This window comes from Cucurbita pepo, chromosome 1 (genome assembly GCF_057944985.1).
Source record: "Cucurbita pepo subsp. pepo isolate OVF chromosome 1, ASM5794498v1, whole genome shotgun sequence".
NCBI classification, from domain to species: domain Eukaryota; kingdom Viridiplantae; phylum Streptophyta; class Magnoliopsida; order Cucurbitales; family Cucurbitaceae; genus Cucurbita; species Cucurbita pepo.
The window spans coordinates 6,701,560-6,726,698 of NC_141798.1; the positions used below are offsets into that span (position 1 = coordinate 6,701,560).

Genomic DNA, 25,139 nt, shown 5'->3' on the forward strand with positions numbered 1-25,139 from the left:
GGGCTTATTGGGCCTTATTCGGCCAAGGCCCAAATTAGTTCAAGCTGAATTTTGTTTCGGCCCGATACGAAGTGGAGTCAGCACCGAGGTCCGAGATGCTTCCCCCTTTCTAACATTTATCTTCTGTCTCCCTCTCCCTCTCTCTCTCTCTCTCTATCTCTCTGCGTTTGAATTAGATTTTCCGATCGGGCGATTCTTTTTTAGTTCCATCTCTTTCTTGTTGTTCGTCAAGGAGATCAGTTTGGCGTAGCATGGTAAAGATATTCTCTCTTATTCTGTAGTGCTTCGTTTTTGCTTTTCCGTTTTGTTTCAGAGGCATAATCTTGCATTCTCGGGCGAAATTTTGTTTGATGTTTGAAATTGTGCTTTTATCTTGTTTTCTGTGTATGAGTTATGTTATTGTTTCGGACTTACCTCGTACGGTTGGGGCTCAACTAAAGGATGGAATTAGGTCATTCGAGTTATATATATACTAAAGATGGAGTGAATTTACTTTAGGAACCGAAGGCTGGAGAAGAAGAGGGAATAATTTTGGCAACTGGAGATGGCTGAAAGAGGAGATGTTGAGCCATAACGATCTTAGGGCTTGGGTAAGTGTTTTGCTGAGATTGTTTGGTTTTAAGCGTAGGAAAAATTCTTAGTTGAAATGGGGCATAGTTACAAGCTTTTGGTCTTTGTTGTGGTGGCTGATGAGGATATGCTTTGAGTATCAAAATTAACCATTATTCCATAAGTTAGGGGTTTTCTCATGGCCGCTCCAGCTTGGGTAATTGCTCTTATCTACCTTGCCCCTAAAAAACTTGAGGATTGCATTGGATTTTGTTTAATATGCCAGGTTATCTTAAGGTCAAGGTGGGGCGTTTTAAGTCTTAAACATTCATCCTCTAGTCTTACGCAGCATGTGAGAGGGAGAGAAATGCAGCTGTGGGAAAAACACACTTACGCCAAAATTTGAAGGAGAAAAATACAGGGCTGTGCGTCTTGGTGTAGGAGGCTGAAATGCAGGTGTGGGTCTTGCAGTGGGTCTCAATTTCATAGGCTAGAGCAGCATTCATGGCTCTCTGTTCAGCAGTGGTGGAGATTGTGTGTGGGTCATGGTCAGTAGTTTGCACAGGCGGTGTGGTCACGGTACAGTGACTAAATTGACGTGGGTGGCTGTTTTTCTTTTAGATTTCACGGGGGGTATTTGATTGGAGCTCAAATCAGTCAAGGTTTGAGGTATAATCGATTTCTTCTCGAGGAGGTTTGAATGGCTCAGAAGGGTTACAGTCCATTGGGTTTATTGATCCCATCATAACTCTGTATTTGGTGCTTGATGATCTTAATTAAAATCTCATAAGCTTGTTCTTAAAATGGATGTAGGCCAAAAAGGTCGAACCACGTATATATGTTGGTGTTCTTATCTCTTGCTTTGTTTATTTGTTGCCGCCAATTGTATTGTGTTTAGAGCAAACTAGAGTTCAATTTTTTTTTACCAATTTCAGTTCTCAATCCTCACTACTAGACCGTATACCACTAGTTGAAATCTAGGTAACCCCCGCTCACATTTGTTCGTTGCTATTTGTTGCTTGAAGTCTTCCACCAATTCATTCCTTCATATTAGAGGGCTGTCTCTGCTCCGTTGACATCCTTGTTTGGGTTCATTTTGAATCTCTGCGTACATTTTAAATATTACATTCGTACATCAAACATCATAAATTCATATGCAAAGTTCGATTGGACTCGATGTATCAGTATAATATAAATATTGAACGACAGACATAATATACGTTACACTAGAAGTAGATGTTAAGTCATACAAATAACAAGTGAAATTTTGTCTTGTTTGGAAATACCTTCTATTCTCTATCACTTGAATATTGCAACCATTAGCATTTTTCTTACGTTCATTCAATTCAGGTTTTAAACATTTCGCACAATGACCAGCACTGAGGCAGGAATGGGTCAGTCTACAGAACAAAAGAAGAGTGTCTCTGCCAACAATGCAGCTCGGTCGTCTCCATCCATGTTTAGAAGATGGGGTAGAAGACACCCATTTATCAGATATGGACTTCCAATGATCTCTCTCACTGTGCTTGGGGCAGTTGGTCTTGGTCATCTCTTGCAAGGAAGGTTAGTGGTTGCTGGTACTGTTTGAAGTTTATGATTCAAAGTGATGGTGTTGCCTTCTTTAGGAGATCACTTCAATTTTCCTGTATCTTCTTTTCGAAGTGGAGAAATACCTCTCTTCTGGATTTATGATGCCTCGGTGTATAACCCCGGAAAACCTGTATAATACATAGGAAAGATTCTGGACTTTGCCTTGGAAGTGGTCATCGAGTCCATGGAATTGAGATTTGAGAACCGATGCGAAAATGCTTCGAGAATGAAAATTCTGTGTGCAGTCGTTTCAACTTAATATTCACTACTGTCTGGTTCTCTATTTCATATCTTGGAACGTTCTATTTGGAGTAGACTTTTAATTAGCTATCTGCACAGCAACACTATAAATATTATCAAGATCATATTTGTTGTAATGTTTCCATGTTTGCTTTTCCATTTGATAATTCTTTTTAAAAACGTGTCGAATTTGCATTGTAGTTCAGTAAAGATATTGCAAAGGTGAAAGATGATCAAGAATGGGAGATCACTGAGATGAGAAAAGCCCTGTCAAGAACGGGACCTATCGATGCGTATAAGCCGAAAAATATATCGTTAGAAGAAGAACTGAGGGTATTACTCTTATTCATTGCAACTCATTTGTTATGATGTTCAGTTTCATCATCATATACAGCGCCTGATTGTGTTGTTGATGTGTTCAGGCTTTACAAGAGAAGGTAGACATCAACAACTATGAATACAAGAGAATTCCAAAGCCCACTGATCGAACATCCTGAAATTTAGCCCTCCAAAAGTTGCATACAACACCAGTTCAGGTATTTTGTATCCTCACTTGTAATTCCTTTTGAAGATTATGACAATAAACATCCTTTTCGAATGAGCAGAATGTTCCCTTTTTTGAGTTTTGTTTCAACCTTTTGGAATTTTTTATGCTTATCTTTTCTCTACATATTGCTGTGACCTCTTTGTTTCAACCTTTTTATGCTTATTTATTTAATTGTTTTTTTGTAAAAAAAATTATTGTTTTTAATTTTAGAAATGATAATAAAATTGTGACTTTGGGGCGTCTACCCTTCACTTCCAAGTTTATGTCTAATAGATCATTAAAATTGAATTTTGTAGTATATTAGATGGCCTAATAGATACAAAATTAAAAGTTTAAAGAGTTATTAAACATAAAATTAATATTTATGTTAAAAAAAGTACTCTCCTCAAAAACGTACCCTTAAGAGTACAGGTACGAACAACTACCTTCATTACAAACAAAATCATAAACACACACATTAACCCAAAATATACATCCTTCTCATGTACTCCTAACTTGAAAAGATATCACACCATTTCCACTATCAATAACTCCTAACTCAAACCAATGTATCACATACTACTCCTTACACCTTCCGGATACGTAGTTTACTGTTGCATCGTAGACCGGACCCTCCTTTTACGGTGAGGCACCCTCCACTGTGCGCACAAGTCGAAGGCGTAGTGGCATTTCCTTCGGTTACTGCATTTGGCCTATCCTCATGCAGCGCGGGGTAGAGATACGGAGGTATGACGTTTAGACATTCAATAAGCTCCACCCTTACTCCTTACTAAGGTTGTGAATGTTAATACTCTGATGTGATGGTTTTCGTCGTTGTTAACATATATCATCAGAGGCACAATCTGTGATGTAAGGCACCATCCACTGTGCGCCAATACCGAAGGCGTAGTGGCATTTCCTTCGGTGACTGCTTAATCCCTTTAAGGGTTACATCCTATAGCAGGGTGAGTGAGGAAAAAGCTTATATAGATATTAACAAACAATTACATGATTTTTTTTTTCCTTTTTAACAAACAAGCTATTTTGCAATTTCTTGAATTATAATTGATTGGAAAGTTGAGTTACAAGTTTTATTATTTTTTTCACAGCTGATAAATGATTCTGTAAGAGCTTTCATCCACGGCTACACTTCACACTGTACATACAAATTTGTATCACTCAATTCTTAAGCCATTGTCCATATCATTTCTACGTGAATCTTTCCGTTCTTTGAGTTGATTAGATTGTACTTCTCATTTATCCTCCCGTTGTTTACAACATCGTCGAGATTGATTTCCACGTGTCCCAATGATTCCTGTATTAATTTCAATAACGAGTTATTCTGTGATCATATTTAAGCTCAACGATTAAACAACTTCATAAAAATGAATTAACTTACACGATGGTTTCATCTCTAATTGACCAATTGAGTTTTAAAATATAACTGTGGCTTGTGTTTATTTGGTTCTTGTATTTGAAAAAGTGTCATTTTTTAGTTTAATATCGTGTGAGTCTACTTGGGACAATACCTTTTGCAGAAAACTGAAGACATTCCGTTTGGTTATAACTTCAATATGGATCTTTTCTCGAATTGGAGGTTCCTCCAGCATATATGGGAATTCTTCATTCCATGAGGGGTCGTGAGTTTTCTTGATCATCTACAGAAACAAAATCAATAGAAGAAAATCAACGATAAATAATCACAGATAAATCAAAGAACAGTCGATAGATGTCACAAAATTGAAAGATCACCTTCGTTTTCTTCCTCTCTCCTCTGAAGTGTATAACAGCGTAAGGATTATTGTGCTTCTCCCCTTCGACATCTTGAGCTCCCTGGATCGTCACAGATAATACACCTGCTCCACCCCATGTCTGATTCTCTGCCGGACCATTGCTTCTGCCTTCACTCTTCACCTCACTGATTGAGTTTTCAAGATATTTCATGCTTTCTTCTCTGAAAGGAGTAAACATGAGCTCAACTACAAGTTTTCCTCTGGGCTTCTTGTTTTGGTGATCATTGATATTTGTGTTCTTGAGCAAATCAAGCACGAGTTCCTTGGTCTCATAGGGTGTAAGCAGCTTTAGAGGAACTAATTGCATTCCCAATCTATCATGGCCACCAACCTGTCACAATTAGTAGAAGTTATAGTTATATACCCTTAATAGTAAAAATAAATTAATTAATACTTCTAAACCAAAATAATAATTAATTTATTTTATAACCATTAAATTTTCGTTCTAGAATAGTTAATAATCATTTTTCACGCGAATTTAAAACAATAGGAATCAAATAAATATAAAATAAATCCTAATAGTAATTTTTTATTAAATAAAATTAGAAAGAATGTTTTTCAATATTTATTTAATACTTCTAAATAAATATTGAAAAATAGAGAAAGACCAAAAAAAAAAAAAAAAAAAAGAAAATATTGATATTTAGTTGCAACTACTCCAATATGATATATATATATATATATATATATTCCGTCTTTACTTTATTATACTTTAAAAAGAAAGAAAAAATATAAGGGCATAAATGTAATTCAACGTAAAATGTCACATATTTCTTATAAGGATAATTGATGTGTAATTTATTTTTGGGTTGGAGCTTTTTCTTGATTTTTTTTTTGTTATTTTATTTATTTTTATGTTAATTTTAGAATTTTATATTCAAACATTCTATTGAAAATAAGATAGGTGAAAAAAAAAATAATAATAAATTGTAATTAATAAACTTTATTGGCTAAGCTATTGACATCTTATCCCTATCCTCGCATTCCTACTTAGAAAAATAAATATTTCAAAAGATAAAAATAAATTATAATTAATATAATATGGTTATAATGTAAAATGTTATAATATGTTTTATTATTTATATTATAAAATTAATATTTTTTTTTAGGTTGAATTAAAAAAATAAACTTAATACAAACTTTATGAAATTGGAATATGTCCAAATTTTTTTATTTGAGATAAAATTCTTCCAAATCTTAGTTTCAACGCTTAAAATTTTTTAAATTAAAACTTTTAATTGCCTCTGCACAATAAAAAGGATGTTTGGGGAACATGTTCGGCATCCGAAGCGGACCTGTCGATTCATCAGTAACTTCAATCGGACCGATCAGCTATAATGGATACCGCCGCTCCGTTGCCACCGGCTTCCACAGTTCCAGCTGATTCGACACCCGTCGGCACTCCTCTGTTCTCCCGAATCCGCCTCGCCGCTCCCTCCGACGTCCCTCACGTTCACAACCTCATCCACCAAATGGCCGTCTTCGAAAATCTCTCTCATGTCTGTTCCACCACCGAATCTGATCTCTCCGCCAATCTCTTCACCTCTCCGCCCTTCCAATCCGTCACCATTTTCATTCTAGAAGTTTCCCCTAAACCCTTCCCCGAAAACTCTCCTCATAACTCTAACCTTAATTACATCCCCGTCGTTCGAATTCTCAATTCCGACCATCCGGTGGACGATCCAGATCGGGAGATTTTCAAATCAGAAGATGAAAACGTTGTCGTTGCTGGATTTGCTCTGTTTTTCCCCAATTTTCCGGCGTTTACGGGGAGGCCAGGTTTGTTTCTGGAGGCCATTTTCGTGAGAAAGTGTTACCGGAGGAAGGGGTTCGGAAAAATGTTGCTGTCGGCGGTGGCGAAGCAGGCGGTGAAAATGAATTACTGTGAAGTGTTCTGGGTGGTGCTTAATCGGAACGTGAATGCCATTCGCTTTTACGAAGACATGGGTGCCCAAATGTTGCCGGAGTGGAGAATTTGTAGACTCGCCGGCGATGCTCTTCAGCTTCATGAAAATGATAACTGAAACAGAGGAATTTTTACTGTTTTTTATTTATTTAAATTATCGTGTCTTATCCAAACTTTTAATAGCTTCTTAGCTTAAAGTTTGTTTCTAAATAAATTTTATGGACATTCCCAATAAATTTATTGGCAAAAAAATAATTATTTTAAAACAAATTTATGTAATTTTAAAAAATTGAATTAAACGGAAACTTTTCACATTTTTTCAAATTTAATTTTTTTTTTTTTTTTTTTTTAAACTAAACCTTAGCATGAAAATAAGATTTTTAAATAAGTATTACGGTATATTTATGGTTAAATTATAATAAATCGAACTAATTCACTTATTTCAAAAATATTTTTATCCTTTTAAAAATTGCAATATTATTTTTGACATTTTACACTAATAAAAATTCGTGAAACCTTATAAAAGAGATTTAAATTTTAGAATTATAGTCGAAAATATAATAATGATTGTACTCTAAAAACAATATTTTTGTTTCATATTTTAACTTTTAAGTTTACTTTGTTTTACTGCGGTAAACATAGAGTATGAAGATTAAATCTCGAATCTCACGTCAATTATCATTGAATTATTTTAATTTAAAATTTAAAAGTGTACCGTTTAGCTTATCGTGCGGTAAACATAGAGTAGGAATATTAAATCTCTAATCTCATGTCAATTATTATTAAACTATTTTAACTTAAAATATAAAAGTGTACCGTTTAGTTTGTCGTGGTGGAGAGTCTTACATTGTCGGTAGTCTTAGCAGCCCTTTAAGTCGTCCGTTCGATTTCCTTATCGTTTTTGTACCTCGTCGAAAAGGTGGGTGCCGTTCCGTATTCCTCCTCTTCTTCGCCTCTCATACTTTTACATGACAATGATTCATTACATAACTACGTTGTGGCGTTATCTTGTTGGCTACCTATTGACATCGTATCTCAATCATTAAATCAATACTTAGAAAATAAATATTTTAAAAATGAAAACAAATTATATAAATCCAACAAAAAAAAAAATGTTCTCTTACAGTTGATATTGTTTCTTTACATCATTTTGAATAATATTGGATATAATCATAATGTAAAATGTTATAAATGTTTTATTATTTATATTATAAAGTTATTATTTATTTATAGCTCTCTCTTTTGCAGAATATTTAGAGAACGAATATAAGTTCTCTTTCATATCTTTCATCGATTTCAATAAGGAACCTTTTTAGAGAAATAAGGAAGGTAAAAGGTATTTAAAAAGCAATGAATAATTATCAGTAATATAAAGGAGAAAGAAAAAATCGAAATAAACTGTATTCATCTATATATCAGTATATCAATTTTTGACGGTTAAGATAAGATATAAAATATTTCACATTTTTATTTAAAATAAAAACTAAAAAAAATTTACTTAATACCATTTTATGAAATTTTAGTTTAAAATAAAATTGGAATAATATGTCCAAATTTTGATTTGAGATAAAATTCTTCCAAATCTTCGGATTATTCTTTTTAAAGAATGATAACTTTTTATTTTTAATATAATTTTAAATGAAAATAAGTAAAAAAAAAAAAAAAATCAAATAATATTTTATTAACAAAAAAAAAAAAAAATAATAATAATATAACTTCTACCAACATAATTTTTATACATTAAAAATTTAATGTTACTATATAGTCTTCAAACACTTGAATTATGTGAAAATAGCATACTTTAAATTTTTTAATTTTCTTTTTTGTATACCATTTGCTTTATTTTTTATTTTATTTTTAATTCCATTTTTATAAACATTAATTACTATTCAAATTTGATCACAAGCTCCGACGTCCCTCACATTCACAAGCTCATCCACCAAATGGCCGCCTTCGAAAATCACTCTCATGTCTGCTCCACCACCGAATCTGATCTCTCCGCCCATCTCTTCACCTCTCCGCCCTTCCAATCCGTCACCACTTTCATTCTAGAAGTTTCCACTAAACCCTTCCCCGAAGATTCTCCTCATAACTCTAACGCTAATTACATCCCCGTCGTTCGAATGCTCAATTCCGAGCATCCGGTGGACGATCCAGATGGGGAGATTTTCAAATCAGAAGATGAAAACGTCGTCGTTGCTGGATTTGTTCTGTTTTTCCCCAATTTTCCGTCGTATACGGGGAGGCCGGGATTTTTTCTGGAGGCCTTTTTCGTGAGAAAGTGTAACCGGAGGAAGGGGTTCGGGAAAATGTTGCTGTCGGCGGTGGCGAAGCAGGCGGTGAAAATGGATTACTGTGAAGTTTTCTGGTTAGTGAAAAATTGGAACGTGAATGCCATGCGCTTTTACGAAGACATGGGTGCCCAAACCGTGGAGAGGAAAATCTATACACTCACCGGCGATGCTCTTCAGCTTCATCAAAATGATGACTGAAACAGAGGAGTTTTTACTGTTTTTTTTTTTTTTTTTTTTTTTTTAATATTTAAATTATCGTGTCCTATACAAACTTTTAAAGTTTGTTTCTAAATAAATGCATGGACATTTCCCAACAAATTCATTGCCAATAAATAAATAAATAAATAAAATTATTGTAAAACAAATTTAAGTAATTTTAAAAATTGAATTAAATGGAAACTTCTCATGTAAATAAGATTTTTAAACAAATATAAAAATATTATAGTATATTTATGGCTAAATTATAATAAATAGAATTTATTAGCTTATTTCAAAATATTCTTAATATTATTTTTGAAATTTTAAAATAGAAATTATTTATATTTTTAGACAAAATTTTAGTACATAAAATGGGTAGCAATGACTTAAACTAGTATGACAATATAAATTTTTCGTTATAAACCATCCTATGGTTCTATGTCTCAATTTCTATTTAAAATTTTAAGATTTATTTTAAAATATTTAGATAATGTGATAATGATATTGTAATTTTTGCATTTATAAAATTAATCCGATTTTTACGGAAAAAAATGTATGCCATATTTACTTTTTTTTTTTATATAAAAAAAAGTTTTTATTCCTTTGTGGATATCTTTTTAGAAAACACGTGAAACATTAACGAATATAGTCAAATTTTAGGATTATGGTAAAAAAGATAATAATAAAGGTAATCCAAATCTTGAAACTATATTTTTAATTTATTCGTGGTACTCTAAAAATAATATTTCTTTTACGAATAAAAGAAATATTAAATACTTTTTAAATTAAGAAAACCATAGTACAAGGTCTTTTTATTAATTTAGGAAAAAAAGAAAAAACGGCTATAATAACGACACGGCCGCATTCAACATTTGTAACGGCCGAATAAAGTAGTGGCGGCGGCGGCGACATTGAAGGGGAGCCATTTGGATGAGGTGAAGCGGATGGTGGAGTATCGAAAGGCAGTGAGTGGTATGGCTTGGCCTGGCGGTGAGAGTTCGAAGTCGCCGCCATTGCTGGTGGCAGCAGCAGAGATGTCACGAGCAGCTATGTCGGTGAGAATTAACACTTTTAAAAAGAAGGCATAGCCATTGATGGGCTTTTGATTGGTAGGCCCAAGCCCAAGGAAGTTGGGCCAAATGGGGAGTCCATAAACACATCTGAGGCCTTTCAATTTGTATATTCAATTTGTACCATGAACTATTTTCATAATAATTTCCAAGAAATAAAAAAAAGTCCAACCACTGCATGCGGCAGGCTGCCGCCGCTCGGCCTTCAATTTATTTATTTATTTTTTTGTCGGTTAAATTTATTTTAATTCTTTTTTGTCTATTTTGATTTAAAATTTTAAGATTGTTTAATAGACTTAATATATAAAAAAAAAAAAAAAAAAATATATATATATATATATATATATATATCTCTATATATTTAATAATTTTTCTAAATTTTAAATTTTATATTTAATAGATTCTTTATATATTATTAATTATAAAATAATTTTTTTATTGGGTTTCTTAATTTTTCTTTTCCTTTTTGTTTTCTTCAACAAAATCAAATGGCGTTTCTCTCAGATTTTCCGGTTTAGGAGATCGATCGGAACAATCTCTGAACTACTCTGAATCTCCCGGTGGGACTCCACCGAAACCCTCTCTAAGCCGCCGCCGCCGTCGTCAGCTCCACCCCGATTTAACCCACCAGCCGCTGTCCTCTGAATTTTTCTCTCCTTTTTCCGTTTTCCATCTGAAATGGTGAAAGCTTTGCCTCTTCACCTCGCAAGCGTGAAATTTTTCCCCAAATTCGACGGTTCTTATGATCTTCCTTCGCTTCTCCTGCTCCCGCCCGCGAGGCTCCCCGCCTATGGTTTCAACAAGCTTTCTCTGTCCCGAAAATTTCCGCCGCTTTCCCAGAAAGTTTATGTGACTGATGAGAAGGTTTCGCTGCTCGGAGCTTGGACGCAAGAGAGTTCCCTGCAATTTCGAGATGAATCGCCTGTTTCGATGGAGCTCCAGTCCATTAGCAGCGAACTTGAATTCGATCAGGCTATTGCAGATGCGGAGGAACACAACGGGCTCGTGATTCTTGTATGGTATGCATACGTTTCTTTTGGGCTTTTCTAGGGTTTCACTGAAACAGAATAACAACCTCTGTTGTACATTAATTCTGATAATTTTCAACAGCTTTCCTTCAAGCCTTTCAAGAACATTTCTCTTTGTTTTACCTTGTTTCGTTGAAAATTGAGTTTATGTGGATGTAGGATGGCTAACTGGTGCAGAAATTATATTTATTTGATACCCCAATTGGAAAGATTGGCTGCTGATTATTACCCCAGGTTAGCTCTTAGCCCATTTCTTTTGACCAACCAAATGGCTAAGTCCTTATTGAAGTTGTGCTTGTTCTTGATGAATTTTAGATTGCAGTTCTACTGCATTAATGTCAATATGGTGCCACACAAGCTAGTTGTTCGTGCCGGATTAGCTGTAAGTTCCTTCCAAAGCTTGCAAATTATAGTGATCTTCTTTGGGTAGGATTTTACTTGAGTTCTGTTTACAATGGAAATTAGAACTTGTGTTTCATTACCTTTAGGAACGTTTCCAATTTGCAGTTTGAACATAGGAGTCCAAGGACATGTTGAGCTTGTGTTACTTTGATGGATGAGTTGATTGAATAAACTGCTTGATCTGTTTATCTTTCATTTATTGTTTGCAAACGTGAAATCCTTTTGTGAGATCCCACATCGTTTGGAGAGGGGAACAAAACATTTCTTATAAGAGTGTGGAAACCTCTCCTTAGTAGACGCTTTTTAAAACTTTGAGGGGAAGCCCGAGAGGGAAAGTCCAAAGAGTACAATATCTGTTAGCGGTGGGCTTAGGCTTAGGCTTAGGTTGTTACACTTTCTATACTTGGTTGAGTGATACATGTTCTGATTATTTTGATTTCTTGCATTTTCTTGTGTATCTCAACCGTTCGTCTTTGAATCTTCCAGAAGATGCCAGCTATTCAGGTGATTTTCTTCACAATCAGATATGTTAACGTTGGAAACCTTCATCTCTTCTAATATCAAGATCTTGATTATGTTCATTGCAGCTATGGAAGGATGGTAAGAAACAAGACGAGGTGATTGGTCTCTACAAAGCATATTTAGTTGTCAACGACGTTCAGAAAATGATCGAACGTGAGCTAACAGGCGAGTGACTTACGATTCATTTTTACCCTCATCCTCTTACCCACTTAGTGGTATTTGAATTGATTGATAGCATCTCATAGAAATTCCCTTCTGCTTACATTCATCAACATAAAGAACACGGCCTGACTAGCCTTTTGAAGCCTTCTGAAAATATTAGTTGGTTGCTTCAGTATGATAGTTGTCTCGAAATATCGGTTGTTCTCGGTTATAATAATTGTTCAAAATTGATGGTTGTCTTAATAGAATGGACTTTCCTGTAATGATAGTTGTCTCAAAAAGGTCAGTTGTGTCGATTAATAATTGTTTAGACATATTGGTTGCCTCAATTGAACTTATAATGCTCATCTCAAAAGATGAGTTGCCTTGAAATATTGGTCGGCAATTTTCAAAGGGCTTCAACTTTTTATAGACTAGAAGATCCATAATGCTCGCATTATGAATAAGAAACTCATGCTCAACATCAGTTAGTTGCTCGAGTGCCTTTTATAGAAGAGTTCTTTTAGGAGCTTTAGCATGAATGCCAACATCCGCTTTCTTGCCGACCTTACTTGAAAAGCGAGAGAAAATAGATCACTTAGAGTTAGCATAGTGTAGTTACATATGAACATCTATAAGTTCCTATGATTTATCCTAAGCAAGTAGTTTAAGCAATAGTAGACCCAACATTTAAAGAGCGATACCACCTTGAAAAGGTACGACACCACCTTGAAAAGGTACGACATAAATGCAAGCAAAGCCGTAGATAGTATAGGCATTAAAATGGTTGTTTTAATAGTCTAGTTTTCTCAGAATATTGGTTGGCTCGATATATTGTTTTGAATTATCGAAGGGCTCAAAATCACAGTGATTGCAAAATATCGGTTACCTTTGTATAATACATTGGCTATGTTGATAGGCTATTTTGAAATATGGTTGTTATTTTCATGGATGTGACATGGCAAATCCATGGTATTTGTGATTTAATTGGTCATTTGAATTTGATAACTTAGTTTTTTTTAGTTTATTGCTTAAATTTTAAATTTGGGTTGGTCGGTTCTTAAAATTTAAAAATATAATTAATTTTTATGGGTAAAATTACCGATCTAGAAAATTCACGTTTGATTAGTAAGTGATTATAGTGAAAATTTGTCTAAAACCCTTTCTAAGTTTGTAATTTGATAAATTTTTAAACTTTCATATATATTAGGAATATAAAAACTTGTATATATTAGGAACAATGTTTTTTGTTTTTTGTTTTTATTTTTTAATGTTTTTAAAATCTAAATTTTGCATTAATTAGGAATGATGTTTATTATTATTATTTTTTTTTATAATTTTTATAATTTATTATTTTCTTTCAAAATCTAATAATCTTATTGTTTATCATAAATTTGATTCATAATTTATTTATTTAAAATTTAAAATTATACATTCCATTTTGTTTGGTCATGCATATTTAATTTTAAATGAGCTTTAGTTATCTCATAAATCTACAAAATATGGGTATGAGATATGATTGTCCATGTTATTAATTTTTTTCATTATAAGTAAAGTATCTGTGGGTATGAATTTTTAAAATTCAATTAAATATTTATATAGCTTGAAATAAGGTACCTTTTTTTAATTTGGGATTTATTTTAATTCTTTTCTAATTTGAGGATTTAAATACCTAACCATGTGGCTATCACTCGTTTTAATTGGGTGATGAGTTGGGCTTTGAAGGCCCTATGGGTATTTTGTTGGCCCATTTCCACATTAATTAGGCCCAGACCAGTATTTTTAAATTAAAAATTAAAACTAATTTAATTATTTTATTTTAGTTATTTAGTGGCTTCTTCTTCACGCCACTTCTGTAACGGCTCTATTTTGCCGCATCTTTCTGGCTTCTCTATAAATTGTTTCGCTGTCTTCGCCGCTCTCCATTCCCGGTTTACCAGTTCTAGTTTTTTCTCTCTTCTCTCTCTGCAAATCATCCAATTTCTTCGGAATGCTCTTGGGGTTTAGGTTTTCAGCCTTCGTAGAATTGAAACGATCGGCAGTCGAGATCGTACTCTCCGTCGCCCTTGACTTCGATCTCCCTCTTTTCCCTTTGGGAAATCGTCTTCGGAAATCTAGTTAGGTTTTCGTTTTTCGTTTTTCTCTTCGGAAATCTAAAGTCGATTAGGTCTTGAATCTCCGTCGTCTCTTTGTGAATTCATCATGATTTTTCTATAATAATCGATTACGCTTTACCTCTTTCTATTTGCGAAATCATCTTGATTCTTTTGAAGTCTAATTAGGTTTTGGTATGATTTTTTCAGAATCCATCAATTTCAAACAATTTAGAGTCTAGGTCGCAAGCCCACTTTTAGTACCTGTTAAGCCGTCCTTCTACTCTTGAAGCATTATCATGAATGGGCCTCCAATCGTGGTTCGAATGCCACTTACAGAATCCTCGGGACTTTTGTTCATTATCTCCATCCCAATGTGGGGGTCCAATGGTGGTCGAATGCCAAGGAAGCGGAATACTGTTGGGGCATTATCATGAATGGAAGGTAAACTGGTATGATTTTACTGTGAAACCCTAATTTTCGGATTTCTCGTAGTAATACGTAATCACATAACGTATCTCTTGAGTCTATAAAGTTTTTGGAGTTCTAAGTAATCTTTAGTTTTAGATGCAGTTTCGGATGTTATTTGATGCTTCTATGCGCCTACAATTGGTTTGATGTTTAAACATTCAATGAGTTGTCTTATAATGATAATTATTGCAAAATATTGGTGGCCTGAGTACAATAATTGTCCATATATAACGGTTGTCCTGTGAGAATCCAAAATAATGGTTGCTTGAGATATTGATTGTCTTGTTGCGAAATATTTGTAACGTTGGTACAATAATTTTTGTTGCGAAATATTTGTAACGTTGTTACAATAATTTTCTAGACATAATGATTGCCTTGATAGAATACAAAATAATGGTTGCGAAATATCAGTTGCATTGATATACTAGCTGTCCGGACACAACGGTTGCCTAGGTATACTAGCTGTCCGGACACAACGGTTGCCTAGGTACACTAGCTGTCCGGACACAACGGTTGCCTAGGTACACTAGCTGTCCGGACACAACGGTTGCCTAGGTACACTAGCTGTCCGGACACAACGGTTGCCTAGGTACACTAGCTGTCCAGACACAACGGTTGCCTAGGTACACTAGCTGTGTCCGGACACAACGGTTGCCTAGGTACACTAGCTGTGTCCGGATGCGACGGTTGCCTAGGTACACTAGCTGTGTCCGGATGCGACGGTTGCCTAGGTACACTAGCTGTGTCCGGATGCGACGGTTGCCTAGGTACACTAGCTGTGTCCGGATGCGACGGTTGCCTAGGTACACTAGCTGTGTCCGGATGCGACTGTTGCCTAGGTACACTAGCTGTGTCCGGATGCGACGGTTGCCTAGGTACACTAGCTGTGTCCGGATGCGACGGTTGCCTCGGTACACTAGCTGTGTCCAGATGCGACGGTTGCCTCGGTACACCTAACTTGAAAAAAGATATCATACCCTTTCCAATATCAATAACTTCTAGCTGTGTCCAGACGCGACGGTTGCCTCGGTACACTAGCTGTGTCCCGACGCGACGGTTGCCTCGGTACACTAGCTGTGTCCGGACGCGACGGTTGCCTCGGAACACTGGCTGTGTCCGGACGCGACGGTTGCCTCGGTACACTAGCTGTGTCCGGACGCGACGGTTGCCTCGGTACACTGGCTGTGTCCAGACGCGACGGTTGCCTCGGTACACTAGCTGTGTCCGGACGCGACGGTTTCCTCGGTACACTAGCTGTGTCCGGACGCGACGGTTGCCTCGGTACAGTGGCTGTGTCCGGACGCGACGGTTGCCTCGGTACAGAGGCTGTGTCCGGACGCGACGGTTGCCTCGGTACAGAGGCTGTGTCCGGACGCGACAGTTGCCTCGGTACAGAGGCTGTGTCCGGACGCGACGGTTGCCTCGGTACAGTGGCTGTGTCCGGACGCGACTGTTGCCTCGGTACAGTGGCTGTGTCCGGACGCGACGGTTGCCTCGGTACAGTGGCTGTGTCCGGACGCGACGGTTGCCTCGGTACAGTGGCTGTGTCCGGACGCAACTTTTTCCTCGGTACACTGGCTGTGTCCGGACGCAACTTTTTCCTCGGTACACTGGTACACACATCGGTTGCCTCGGTACTCTTAACTGTCTGGACTCAACGGTTGCCTCGGTACTTTTAACTGTCTGGACTCAACGGTTGCCTTGATAGAATACAAAATAACGGTTGCCTTGATAGAATACAAAAAATAAGGGTTGCCTTGATAGAATACAAAAAATAAGGGTTGCCTTGATATAGAATACAAAAAATAAGGGTTGCCTTGATATAGAATACAAAATAATGGTTGCCTTGATATAGAATACTAAATAATGGTTGCCTTGATAGAATACAAAATAATAGTTGCGCAATATTGGTTGCCTTGGTACACTGGCTGTCCGACGGTTGCCTTGGTACACTGGCTGTCCGACGGTTGCCTTGGTACACTGGCTGTCCGACGGTTGCCTTGGTACACTGGCTGTCACGATTGCCTTGGTACACTGGCTGTCCGACGGTTGCCTTGGTACACTGGCTGTCCGGACGTGACGGTTGCCTTGGTACACTGGCTGTCCGGACGTGACGGTTGCCTTGGTACACTGGCTGTCCGGACGTGACGGTTGCCTTGGTACACTGGCTGTCCGGACGTGACGGTTGCCTTGGTACACTGGCTGTCCGGACGTGCCGGTTGCCTTGGTACACTGGCTGTCCGGACGTGCCGGTTGCCTTGGTACACTGGCTGTCCGGACGTGCCGGTTGCCTTGGTACACTGGCTGTCCGGACGTGCCGGTTGCCTTGGTACACTGGCTGTCCGGACGTGCTGGTTGCCTTGGTACACTGGCTGTCCGGACGCGACGGTTGACTTGGTACACTGGCTGTCTGGACGCGATGGTTGCCTTCTTGGTACACTATAGCTGTCTGAACGTGACGGTTGCCTTGGTACACTAGTTTCTTGGATTGATAATTGTTGCGATATGTTGGTTTCCTTGGTACAATAATTATCCGGACACAACGGTTGCCTTGGTACACTAGCTGTCCGAACACATCGGTTGCCTTGGTACACTAGCTGTCCGAACACATCGGTTGCCTTGGTCCACTAGCTGTCTGAACCCATCAGTTGCCTTGGTCCACTAGCTGTCCGAACGCATCGGTTGCCTTGGCACACTAGCTGTCCGGACGCATCGGTTGCCTTGGCACACTAGCTGTCCGGACGCATCGGTTGCCTTGGCACACTAGCTGTCCGGACGCATCGGTTGCCTTGGCACACTAGCTGTCCGGACACAATGGTTGCCTTGGCACACTAGCTGTGTCGGGACACATCGGTTGCCTTGGCACACTAGCTGTCCGGACACAAGGGTTGCCTAGGCACACTAGCTGTCCGGACACAAGGGTTGCCTTGGCACACTAGCTGTGTCCGGGTCACAAGGGTTGCCTTGGCACACTAGCTGTGTCCGGGACACAAGGGTTGCCTTGGCACACTAGCTGTGTCCAGACACAAGGGTTGCCTTGGCGCACTAGCTGTGTCCAGACACAAGGGTTGCCTTGGCGCACTAGCTGTCCGGACACAAGGGTTGCCTAGGCGCACTAGCTGTCCGGACACAAGGGTTGCCTAGTCACACTAGCTGTCCGGACACAAGGGTTGCCTAGTCACACTAGCTGTCCGGACACAAGGGTTGCCTAGGCACACTAGCTGTCCGGACACAACGGTTGCCTAGGCACACTAGCTGTCCGGACACAACGGTTGCCTAGGCACACTAGGCACACCAGCTGTCCGGACACAACGGTTGCCTAGGCACACCAGCTGTCCGGACACAACGGTTGCCTAGTCACACCAGCTGTCCGGACACAACGGTTGCCTAGGCACACCAGCTGTCCGGACACAACGGTTGACTAGGCACACCAGCTGTCTGGACAGAACGGTTGACACTAGCTGTCCGGACACAACGGTTGCCTAGTCACACTAGCTGTCCGGACAGAACGGTTGACTAGTCACACTAGCTGTCCGGACACAACAGTTGCCTTGGCACACTAGTTGTCCGTACAACGGTTGCCTGACCAGCTGTCCGGACACAACGGTTGCCTACTAGCTGTCCGGACACAACGGTTGCCTACTAGCTGTCCGGACACAACGGTTGCCTACTAGCTGTCCGGACACAACGGTTGCCTACTAGCTGTCCGGACACAACGGTTGCCTACTAGCTGTCCGGACACAACGGTTGCCTACTAGCTGTCCGGACACAACGGTTGCCTTGCACACTAGTTGTCCGTACAATGGTTGCCTGACCAGCTGTCCGGACACAACGGTTGCCTAGTCACACCAGCTGTCCGGACACAACGGTTGCCTAGGCACACGAGCTGTCCGGACACAACGGTTGCCTAGGCACACGAGCTGTCCGGACACAACGGTTGCCTAGGCACACGAGCTGTCCGGACACAACGGTTGCCTAGGCACACGAGCTGTCCGGACACAACGGTTGACTAGGCACACGAGCTGTCCGGACACAACGGTTGACTAGGCACACGAGCTGTCCGGACACAACGGTTGCCTAGGCACACGAGCTGTCCGGACACAACGGTTGCCTAGGCACACGAGCTGTCCGGACACAACGGTTGCCTAGGCACACGAGCTGTCCGGACACAACGGTTGCCTAGGCACACGAGCTGTCCGGACACAACGGTTGCCTAGGCACACGAGCTGTCCGGACACAACGGTTGCCTAGGCACACGAGCTGTCCGGACACAATGGTTGCCTAGGCACACGAGCTGTCCGGACACAACGGTTGCCTAGGCACACGAGCTGTCCGGACACAACGGTTGACTAGGCACACTAGCTGTCCGGACACAACGGTTGACTAGGCACACTAGCTGTCCGTACAACGGTTGCCTAGGCACACTAGCTGTCCGGACACAACGGTTGCCTAGTCACACTAGCTGTCCGGACACAACGGTTGCCTAGTCACACTAGCTGTCCGGACACAACGGTTGCCTAGTCACACTAGCTGTCCGGACACAACGGTTGCCTAGTCACACTAGCTGTCCGGACACAACGGTTGCCTAGTCACACTAGCTGTCCGGACACAACGGTTGCCTTGGCACACTAGCTGTCCGGACACAACGGTTGCCTTGGCACACTAGTTGTCCGGACACAACGGTTGCCTTGGCACACTAGTTGTCCGGACACAACGGTTGCCTTGGCACACCAGCTGTCCGGACACAACGGTTGCCTTGGCACACCAGCTGTCCGGACACAACGGTTGCCTTGCCTGACCAGCTGTCCGGACACAACGGTATCCTGACCAGCTGTCCGGACACAACGGTATCCTGACCAGCTGTCCGGACACAACGGTATCCTGACCAGCTGTCCGGACACAACGGTTGCCTACTAGCTGTCCGGACACAACGGTTGCCTACTAGCTGTCCGGACACAACGGTTGCCTACTAGCTGTCCGGACACAACGGTTGCCTACTAGCTGTCCGGACACAACGGTTGCCTACTAGCTGTCCGGACACAACGGTTGCCTACTAGCTGTCCGGACACAACGGTTGCCTACTAGCTGTCCGGACACAACGGTTGCCTACTAGCTGTCCGGACACAACGGTTGCCTACTAGCTGTCTGGACACAACGGTTGCCTTGGCACACTAGTTGTCCGTACAACGGTTGCCTTGGCACACTAGTTGTCCGTACAACGGTTGCCTTGGCACACTAGTTGTCCGTACAACGGTTGCCTTGGCACACTAGTTGTCCGTACAACGGTTGCCTTGGCACACTAGTTGTCCGTACAACGGTTGCCTTGGCACACTAGTTGTCCGTACAACGGTTGCCTTGGCACACTAGTTGTCCGTACAATGGTTGCGTGACCAGCTGTCCGGACACAACGGTTGCCTAGTCACACCAGCTGTCCGGACACAACGGTTGCCTAGGCACACGAGCTGTCCGGACACAACGGTTGACTAGGCACACTAGCTGTCCGGACACAACGGTTGCCTTAATATAATAATTGTCCAGACATAATGTCTGCCTTAATATGCTATTTTAAAATGTGATTGTCTTGACATTATAATAGTTGCGAAATACCTGTTGCCTTGATACAATAATTGTCCAGATGCCTTGATACAATAATTGTCCAGACATAATGGTTGCCTTGATAGAATCCAAAATAATGGTTATTTTGGAATGATAATTGTTGCAAATATCCGGTTGCCTTGGTACATTACCTGTCAAGACATAATGGTTGCCTTGATAGAATAAAAAACAGTGATTGTTCGAAATATTGGTGTCTTGGAATGATGACGATTGCTTGCTACAATAATTGTCTAAACATAATTGTTGCCTTGATTGAATCCAAAATAATAGTTGCTTGAGATATTGGTTGTCTTAGAATGATAATTGTTGCAAAATATTGGTTGTCTTGGAATGATAATTGTTGCAAAATATTGGTCGTGAAATATCGATTGCCTTTGTTGGTACATTGACTGTCCTGTATGGTTGCCTTTATAGAATAAAAAATAGTGGTTGTTTGAAATATTGGTTGTCTCGGAATTGTGATGGTTGCCTTGGTACATAATGGTGGCAGGAGATATTGATTTTCTTGAAATGATAATTTGATAATTGTTGCAAAATATCGATACATTAATTGTACCGATATTGGTTGCCTTGGTACCTATCCAAACATAATAGTTGCTCAGATAGAATAAAAAATAGTGATTGTTTGAAATATCGGTTGTCTTGGAATGTACGGTCACCTAGGGTATGTTATTATGCCTCTTTTTTATTTTTGAAAACTTAATTTTTCTCTGGTTTCCTTGGAGTCTTATTTGTTCCCTTTACTAATGAGAAGCTGGTTTTTTCATTAGGGGAGGATTTGACTGTTTCTCTTGCTAAATATTAGAATATCATGTATTAGATCAGTTTGCCTAAGAAGACGGTTGATTTAGTGCGGTGGATCTCGATCATACGCCTCAGGTTTGCTGACTTATAATTTTCTATGGTTTTTTGAATTTGTTATGTAATTTCTTGACTTACATCAATTCCTAAACTGTTTTTGGTTTCAAGAAATGCAAAGAAAACTGTTTTGGGTCATTGAAGAACAGGGCCGAGTCCTTTTATTAAAAATGGAGTTAAACATGGTGAGTCCTTGCTAATTAGGTTTGTTTTGTTTATTTGATTTGCTCTATGTGAGACTCTATTTGTGTAGGTATTTTCACCTTTGTGGTAATAGTGTTATTGCTTCGACAAATATTGGTATGAAGAGGTTTTTCTTAATGGGTTTCTCGCTAATTTTCCGCAAATTTGTTGTTCAAGCTATCCTCGTTCGTGTCTAATGAAACTAATCTATGCAATGGTTCTAATTGTTATAGATTTTGGTTTAGGTGGCTTACAATCAATGTCCTTGGACCACTTATTTCGATGAATTAAGGTAAATCATTTGGTTTTTCCTTCTGTTTTAGCAAAATCATTGAAAGGACCTTGTTTTCTTGTCTCATGTGGTTCATGTGAACTATTTTAAACTTTAAAAGTTTTATATCTTGGAGTTTTATTGGTGGTCTGTCATTTGATCTCTTGTGTTTTATTTAGTATTTTCTTTTGGAAAAGTATTGAATGTGCTGTCACATTGTGGTAGATGCATGGCTAAACCATAGATTTGTCCTAGACTCCTGGGATAACCTCTCTTTCCTCTGTGGATTAGGCCTTTTTTTTTATATGCCTATGTGGTTTGTCTGGTGTTAAACAAGTGCGGTGAATCTCTAATCAAATGCCTCAGGTTTGCTGGCTTGTCTCTTTGGTTTTTCAAGTTTGTTATGTATTTTCTTGACTGACAGAATATGGCTTTAAGAAATGGGTACGAGCGGCTTACATCAATTCCAATACTTTTTTTTGTTTCCTGAGATGCAATGGTTATTTCAAAAACTGTTTTTAACCTGTTAGAAACATGCTTTTAATTAGGTGCGTTAATAAAAACTTGCTTTATTTTATATATGTCAAGCTATGCTTATTTTAACGCTTCTCATTGATTCATGAGATTGTTTCGAGTTGGTTTTTAAAGACAATTATCTTTGAGAGCAATGCTTTGGTTAAAACATGTTATTTTCTTAATCCAAATATTATTCTCTTGAACTTAGTATCAAAAATATGTTACCTTGCCTTTTTGTCCATATTCATGATCTTACTTTGTTTGAGGCACTTTGCTAGTAGTTCTGGGTTTGTTGAAGGCCATCTTGACTGATTGCTCTAATGGGTGTTTTATCACACACGCTTCTCTAATGGCCATATTTTGGTGTCTATTCAGCCTATCACTCTTGACCACTGGTAGGTATCGTTGTTTCAACGAATACTAATATGAAGAGGGTTCTTTTGTAATGGGTCAGGTTTGAGTTCTTTCTCTTCTTTCTTTGAAAGACGTCTGGAATGGTCCATTTGTGTTACTTCATCAAATTCCATCGAATCTAATGTTTAGTTATTTAGTAAGGTGTTAAACGTGTCGACAACTAAATTTGAGATTCTATTTGTCCTGGTGTTTTTGTCTGTGGCTTGTAGTCAACATGAATTAGGTGGAATCTTTGTTTAGAAACATGCTTGTAGTGATGTTCAAACCAAATCAGTTGAGTGTTTATTAATTATTTTTTTGAAAGAAAAATTAGGAACAAGTCATTTTGGGTATGAGGGATGATGTTTTGATTCAAAACCCTTTGATTTTTTAGATTTATATCAAATTGCTAAGGTAATTTTTACCTTTTCTAGTTTGTTTATGAGAGGGTTTCATGACAATTTTTAATGTTCAGCCTTTTTCCAGTAGATCTATGCCTTTTTCCAAGGGTCTCGGTTGTCTTGAATTATTAGTTGTGTGTTGTGTTGTCGAAATCTTTGATATACTATTTTGAAGTATGGATGTCTCGAAATGATAATTGTTATGAAATATGAAATATTGATTATTTTGGTACACTAACTGTCTAGACATAATGGTTGCTTTAATGGTGTGAAATTTGGGTTTCCCGGACAATATTTGTCTAGACATAATAGGTTGCCTTGATGGAATCTAAAATAATGCTCAAAATATTAGTTGTCTCGGGATGATAATTGTTGCGGAATATCGGTTGTCTTGGTACAATGATTGCCTTGATAGTTCAGACATAGACATATTGGTTGCTTTGATGGTGTGAAATATCGGTTGCCTCGGCAATTATTTGTCCAAGACATAATGGTTGCCTTGATGGAATCCAAAATAATGGTTGCTCGAAATATTGGTTGTCTCGGGATGATAATTGTTGCGAAATATCGGTTGTCTTGGTACACTGATTGTCCATACATAATAGTTGCCTTAACAATTGTCCAGACATAATGGTCCAAAATAATACTTGTTCGAAATATTGGTTGTTTCGTGATGATAATTGTTGCAAAATATCGGTTGTCTTGGTACAACGATTGTCCAAACATAATAGTTGCCTTGACAATTGTCCAGATATAATGGCTCCCTTGATGGAATCCAAAATAATGGTTGCTCGAAATATTGGTTGTCTTGGGATGATAATTGTTGTGGAATATCGGTTCTTGGTACAATAATTGTCTTGATAGTTCAAACATAATGGTTGCTTTGATGGTGTGAAATATTGGTTGCCTTGGCAATATTTGTCCATGCATAATTGCCTCGAAATATTGTTTGTCTTAGAATTACAATTCTTGCGAAATATCGGATTGGTACAATAATTGTCCAGACTGGTGAAATATTGGTTGTTTTGGTACAATAATTGTCCAAATATAATTTTTGCCTTGATATTGGTTGTTTTGGTACAATAATTGTCTAAATATACTTTTTGCGTTGTGAATTATCCTGGATACAATAATGATCTAGACAGTTGTTTTCTTGGAATGATAATTATTGCGAATATCAGTTGTTTTTGTACAATAATTGTCCAAACATTGCCTTGATGATAGAATACAGTATAATTGTTTTTCGAAATACTTGTTCAAGATGATTGTGGAATATCGAATGCATTGGTACAATAATTGTCTAAGCATAGTGGTTGATAATAATTGCTCAAAATATTGATTATCTTATAATATTGGCTGTCTAACAATTATCGTTGTGAAATATTAAATTTTTTTGGTATAATAAGTGTAGACAAAATTGTTGTCTCGTTCGTAATTTTCTCAAAATATCGGTAATCTCAATTATAATTACATTTGGTTGCCACTATTTGATAGTGTCTCAATATATTCCTCGCCAATTCTAATATTCATGAAGTAAAATTATCCGTATGATACGTAATCCATGATCATGTTTGTGAAAATGTAGAAAATCAAGTATCTTGGTCCTATTGCATGAGTTAATTTGAAAGGAATGTAGATAAAATCAAAGTATTTGGTCCTATTGCATGAGTATCAAATTACTCCCGGCCATTTTTTGATAGAATTTGATACTCATAGTATCTTAGACTCAATAGAATCCTGGGTATCAAATTCTAGATCCAATGTCGCATTCAGTGTATTATAAACCATGTCTTGGAGCCAAATAGAATCCAAAATAATTGTTGATTTTAGAAATGATACTTTTGGATTGAAATTTGGGGCCAAATAGAATCCAAAATAATTGTTGATTTTAGAAATGATATTTTTGGAGTGAAATAGAATCCAAAATATGAATATGATGTACTCAATGTGTCTAAGCTTGCCCCACAGATGTATTAAAAATGATACTTTGGGGCGAAATAGAATCCAAAATAATGGCAATAATGGTTGTCTCGATAGGTTTTCGTCATGATAGTTGTACGACAATATTGGTTGATGTA

At 38.3% G+C, this 25,139-nt stretch overlaps 4 protein-coding genes and 1 pseudogene across 32 annotated transcripts; 4 read left to right on the forward strand and 1 right to left on the reverse strand.

Annotated features, from left to right (window-relative positions):
- The first annotated feature begins 108 nt into the window (after positions 1-108).
- LOC111795161 (cytochrome C oxidase assembly protein) lies at positions 109-3,013 on the forward strand. 4 transcript variants are annotated; one of them, XM_087128271.1, is made up of 6 exons: positions 113-254; positions 499-590; positions 836-1,218; positions 1,900-2,112; positions 2,586-2,712; positions 2,802-3,013. In XM_087128271.1, exons 4-6 carry the CDS (start codon positions 1,919-1,921, stop codon positions 2,874-2,876), a joined length of 396 nt encoding a protein of 131 aa, XP_086984397.1. In that variant the 5' UTR covers positions 113-254; positions 499-590; positions 836-1,218; positions 1,900-1,918; the 3' UTR covers positions 2,877-3,013. The 4 variants fall into 4 exon arrangements, with proteins under 4 accessions (XP_023533207.2, XP_086984397.1, XP_023533215.2 ...); XM_023677447.2 differs by lacking the exon at positions 836-1,218; XM_023677439.2 differs by lacking the exons at positions 499-590; positions 836-1,218 and having other exon boundaries at positions 109-254.
- A 1,009-nt stretch (positions 3,014-4,022) lies between these two features.
- Positions 4,023-5,062, reverse strand: LOC111795091 (synaptotagmin-3). Its single transcript, XM_087128213.1, has 3 exons — positions 4,658-5,062; positions 4,435-4,563; positions 4,023-4,220 (listed from the first exon to the last, which is right to left on the reverse strand). Exons 1-3 carry the CDS (start codon positions 5,003-5,005, stop codon positions 4,092-4,094), a joined length of 606 nt encoding a protein of 201 aa, XP_086984339.1. The 5' UTR covers positions 5,006-5,062; the 3' UTR covers positions 4,023-4,091.
- Positions 5,063-5,900: 838 nt separating this feature from the next.
- On the forward strand, positions 5,901-6,787 carry LOC111795115 (GCN5-related N-acetyltransferase 8 pseudogene; annotated as a pseudogene).
- A 1,167-nt stretch (positions 6,788-7,954) lies between these two features.
- On the forward strand, positions 7,955-9,263 carry LOC111795152 (GCN5-related N-acetyltransferase 8). Its single transcript, XM_023677429.2, has 2 exons — positions 7,955-7,968; positions 8,511-9,263. Exons 1-2 carry the CDS (start codon positions 7,955-7,957, stop codon positions 9,094-9,096), a joined length of 600 nt encoding a protein of 199 aa, XP_023533197.2. The 3' UTR covers positions 9,097-9,263.
- A 1,326-nt stretch (positions 9,264-10,589) lies between these two features.
- On the forward strand, positions 10,590-23,293 carry LOC111795121 (thioredoxin-like 3-2, chloroplastic). Of its 26 annotated transcripts, none has more exons than XR_015422066.1 (9): positions 10,592-11,185; positions 11,354-11,428; positions 11,510-11,576; positions 12,083-12,100; positions 12,184-12,283; positions 14,563-14,796; positions 21,210-21,597; positions 21,714-21,772; positions 22,643-23,293. XR_015422066.1 is itself a non-coding variant. In XM_023677416.2 (6 exons), exons 1-6 carry the CDS (start codon positions 10,845-10,847, stop codon positions 12,695-12,697), a joined length of 606 nt encoding a protein of 201 aa, XP_023533184.2. In that variant the 5' UTR covers positions 10,593-10,844; the 3' UTR covers positions 12,698-13,139. The 26 variants fall into 26 exon arrangements, 3 of the variants coding, with proteins under 3 accessions (XP_086981990.1, XP_023533184.2, XP_023533174.2); XR_015422067.1 differs by having other exon boundaries at positions 22,722-23,293; XR_015422049.1 differs by having other exon boundaries at positions 14,563-14,804; positions 21,210-21,318; positions 21,409-23,293.
- The last annotated feature ends 1,846 nt before the right edge of the window (positions 23,294-25,139 follow it).

Excerpts from the sequence above, each read along its gene's own strand:
- LOC111795091 (XM_087128213.1), bottom strand. The coding sequence starts at position 5,005 with ATGCAATTAGTTCCTCTAAAGCTGCTTACACCCTATGAGACCAAGGAA. Across the intron at positions 4,564-4,657 it reads GAGAGAGGAAGAAAACGAAG|ATGATCAAGAAAACTCACGA; the intron begins GTGATCTTTCAA and ends TTGTTTCTGTAG. Across the intron at positions 4,221-4,434 it reads TCTTCAGTTTTCTGCAAAAG|GAATCATTGGGACACGTGGA; the intron begins GTATTGTCCCAA and ends AAATTAATACAG.
- LOC111795161 (XM_023677439.2), top strand. The coding sequence starts at position 1,919 with ATGACCAGCACTGAGGCAGGAATGGGTCAGTCTACAGAACAAAAGAAG. Across the intron at positions 2,113-2,585 it reads GGTCATCTCTTGCAAGGAAG|TAAAGATATTGCAAAGGTGA; the intron begins GTTAGTGGTTGC and ends ATTGTAGTTCAG. Across the intron at positions 2,713-2,801 it reads CGTTAGAAGAAGAACTGAGG|GCTTTACAAGAGAAGGTAGA; the intron begins GTATTACTCTTA and ends TGATGTGTTCAG.
- LOC111795121 (XM_023677406.2), top strand. The coding sequence starts at position 10,845 with ATGGTGAAAGCTTTGCCTCTTCACCTCGCAAGCGTGAAATTTTTCCCC. Across the intron at positions 11,186-11,353 it reads GGGCTCGTGATTCTTGTATG|GATGGCTAACTGGTGCAGAA; the intron begins GTATGCATACGT and ends ATGTGGATGTAG. Across the intron at positions 11,429-11,509 it reads GCTGCTGATTATTACCCCAG|ATTGCAGTTCTACTGCATTA; the intron begins GTTAGCTCTTAG and ends GATGAATTTTAG.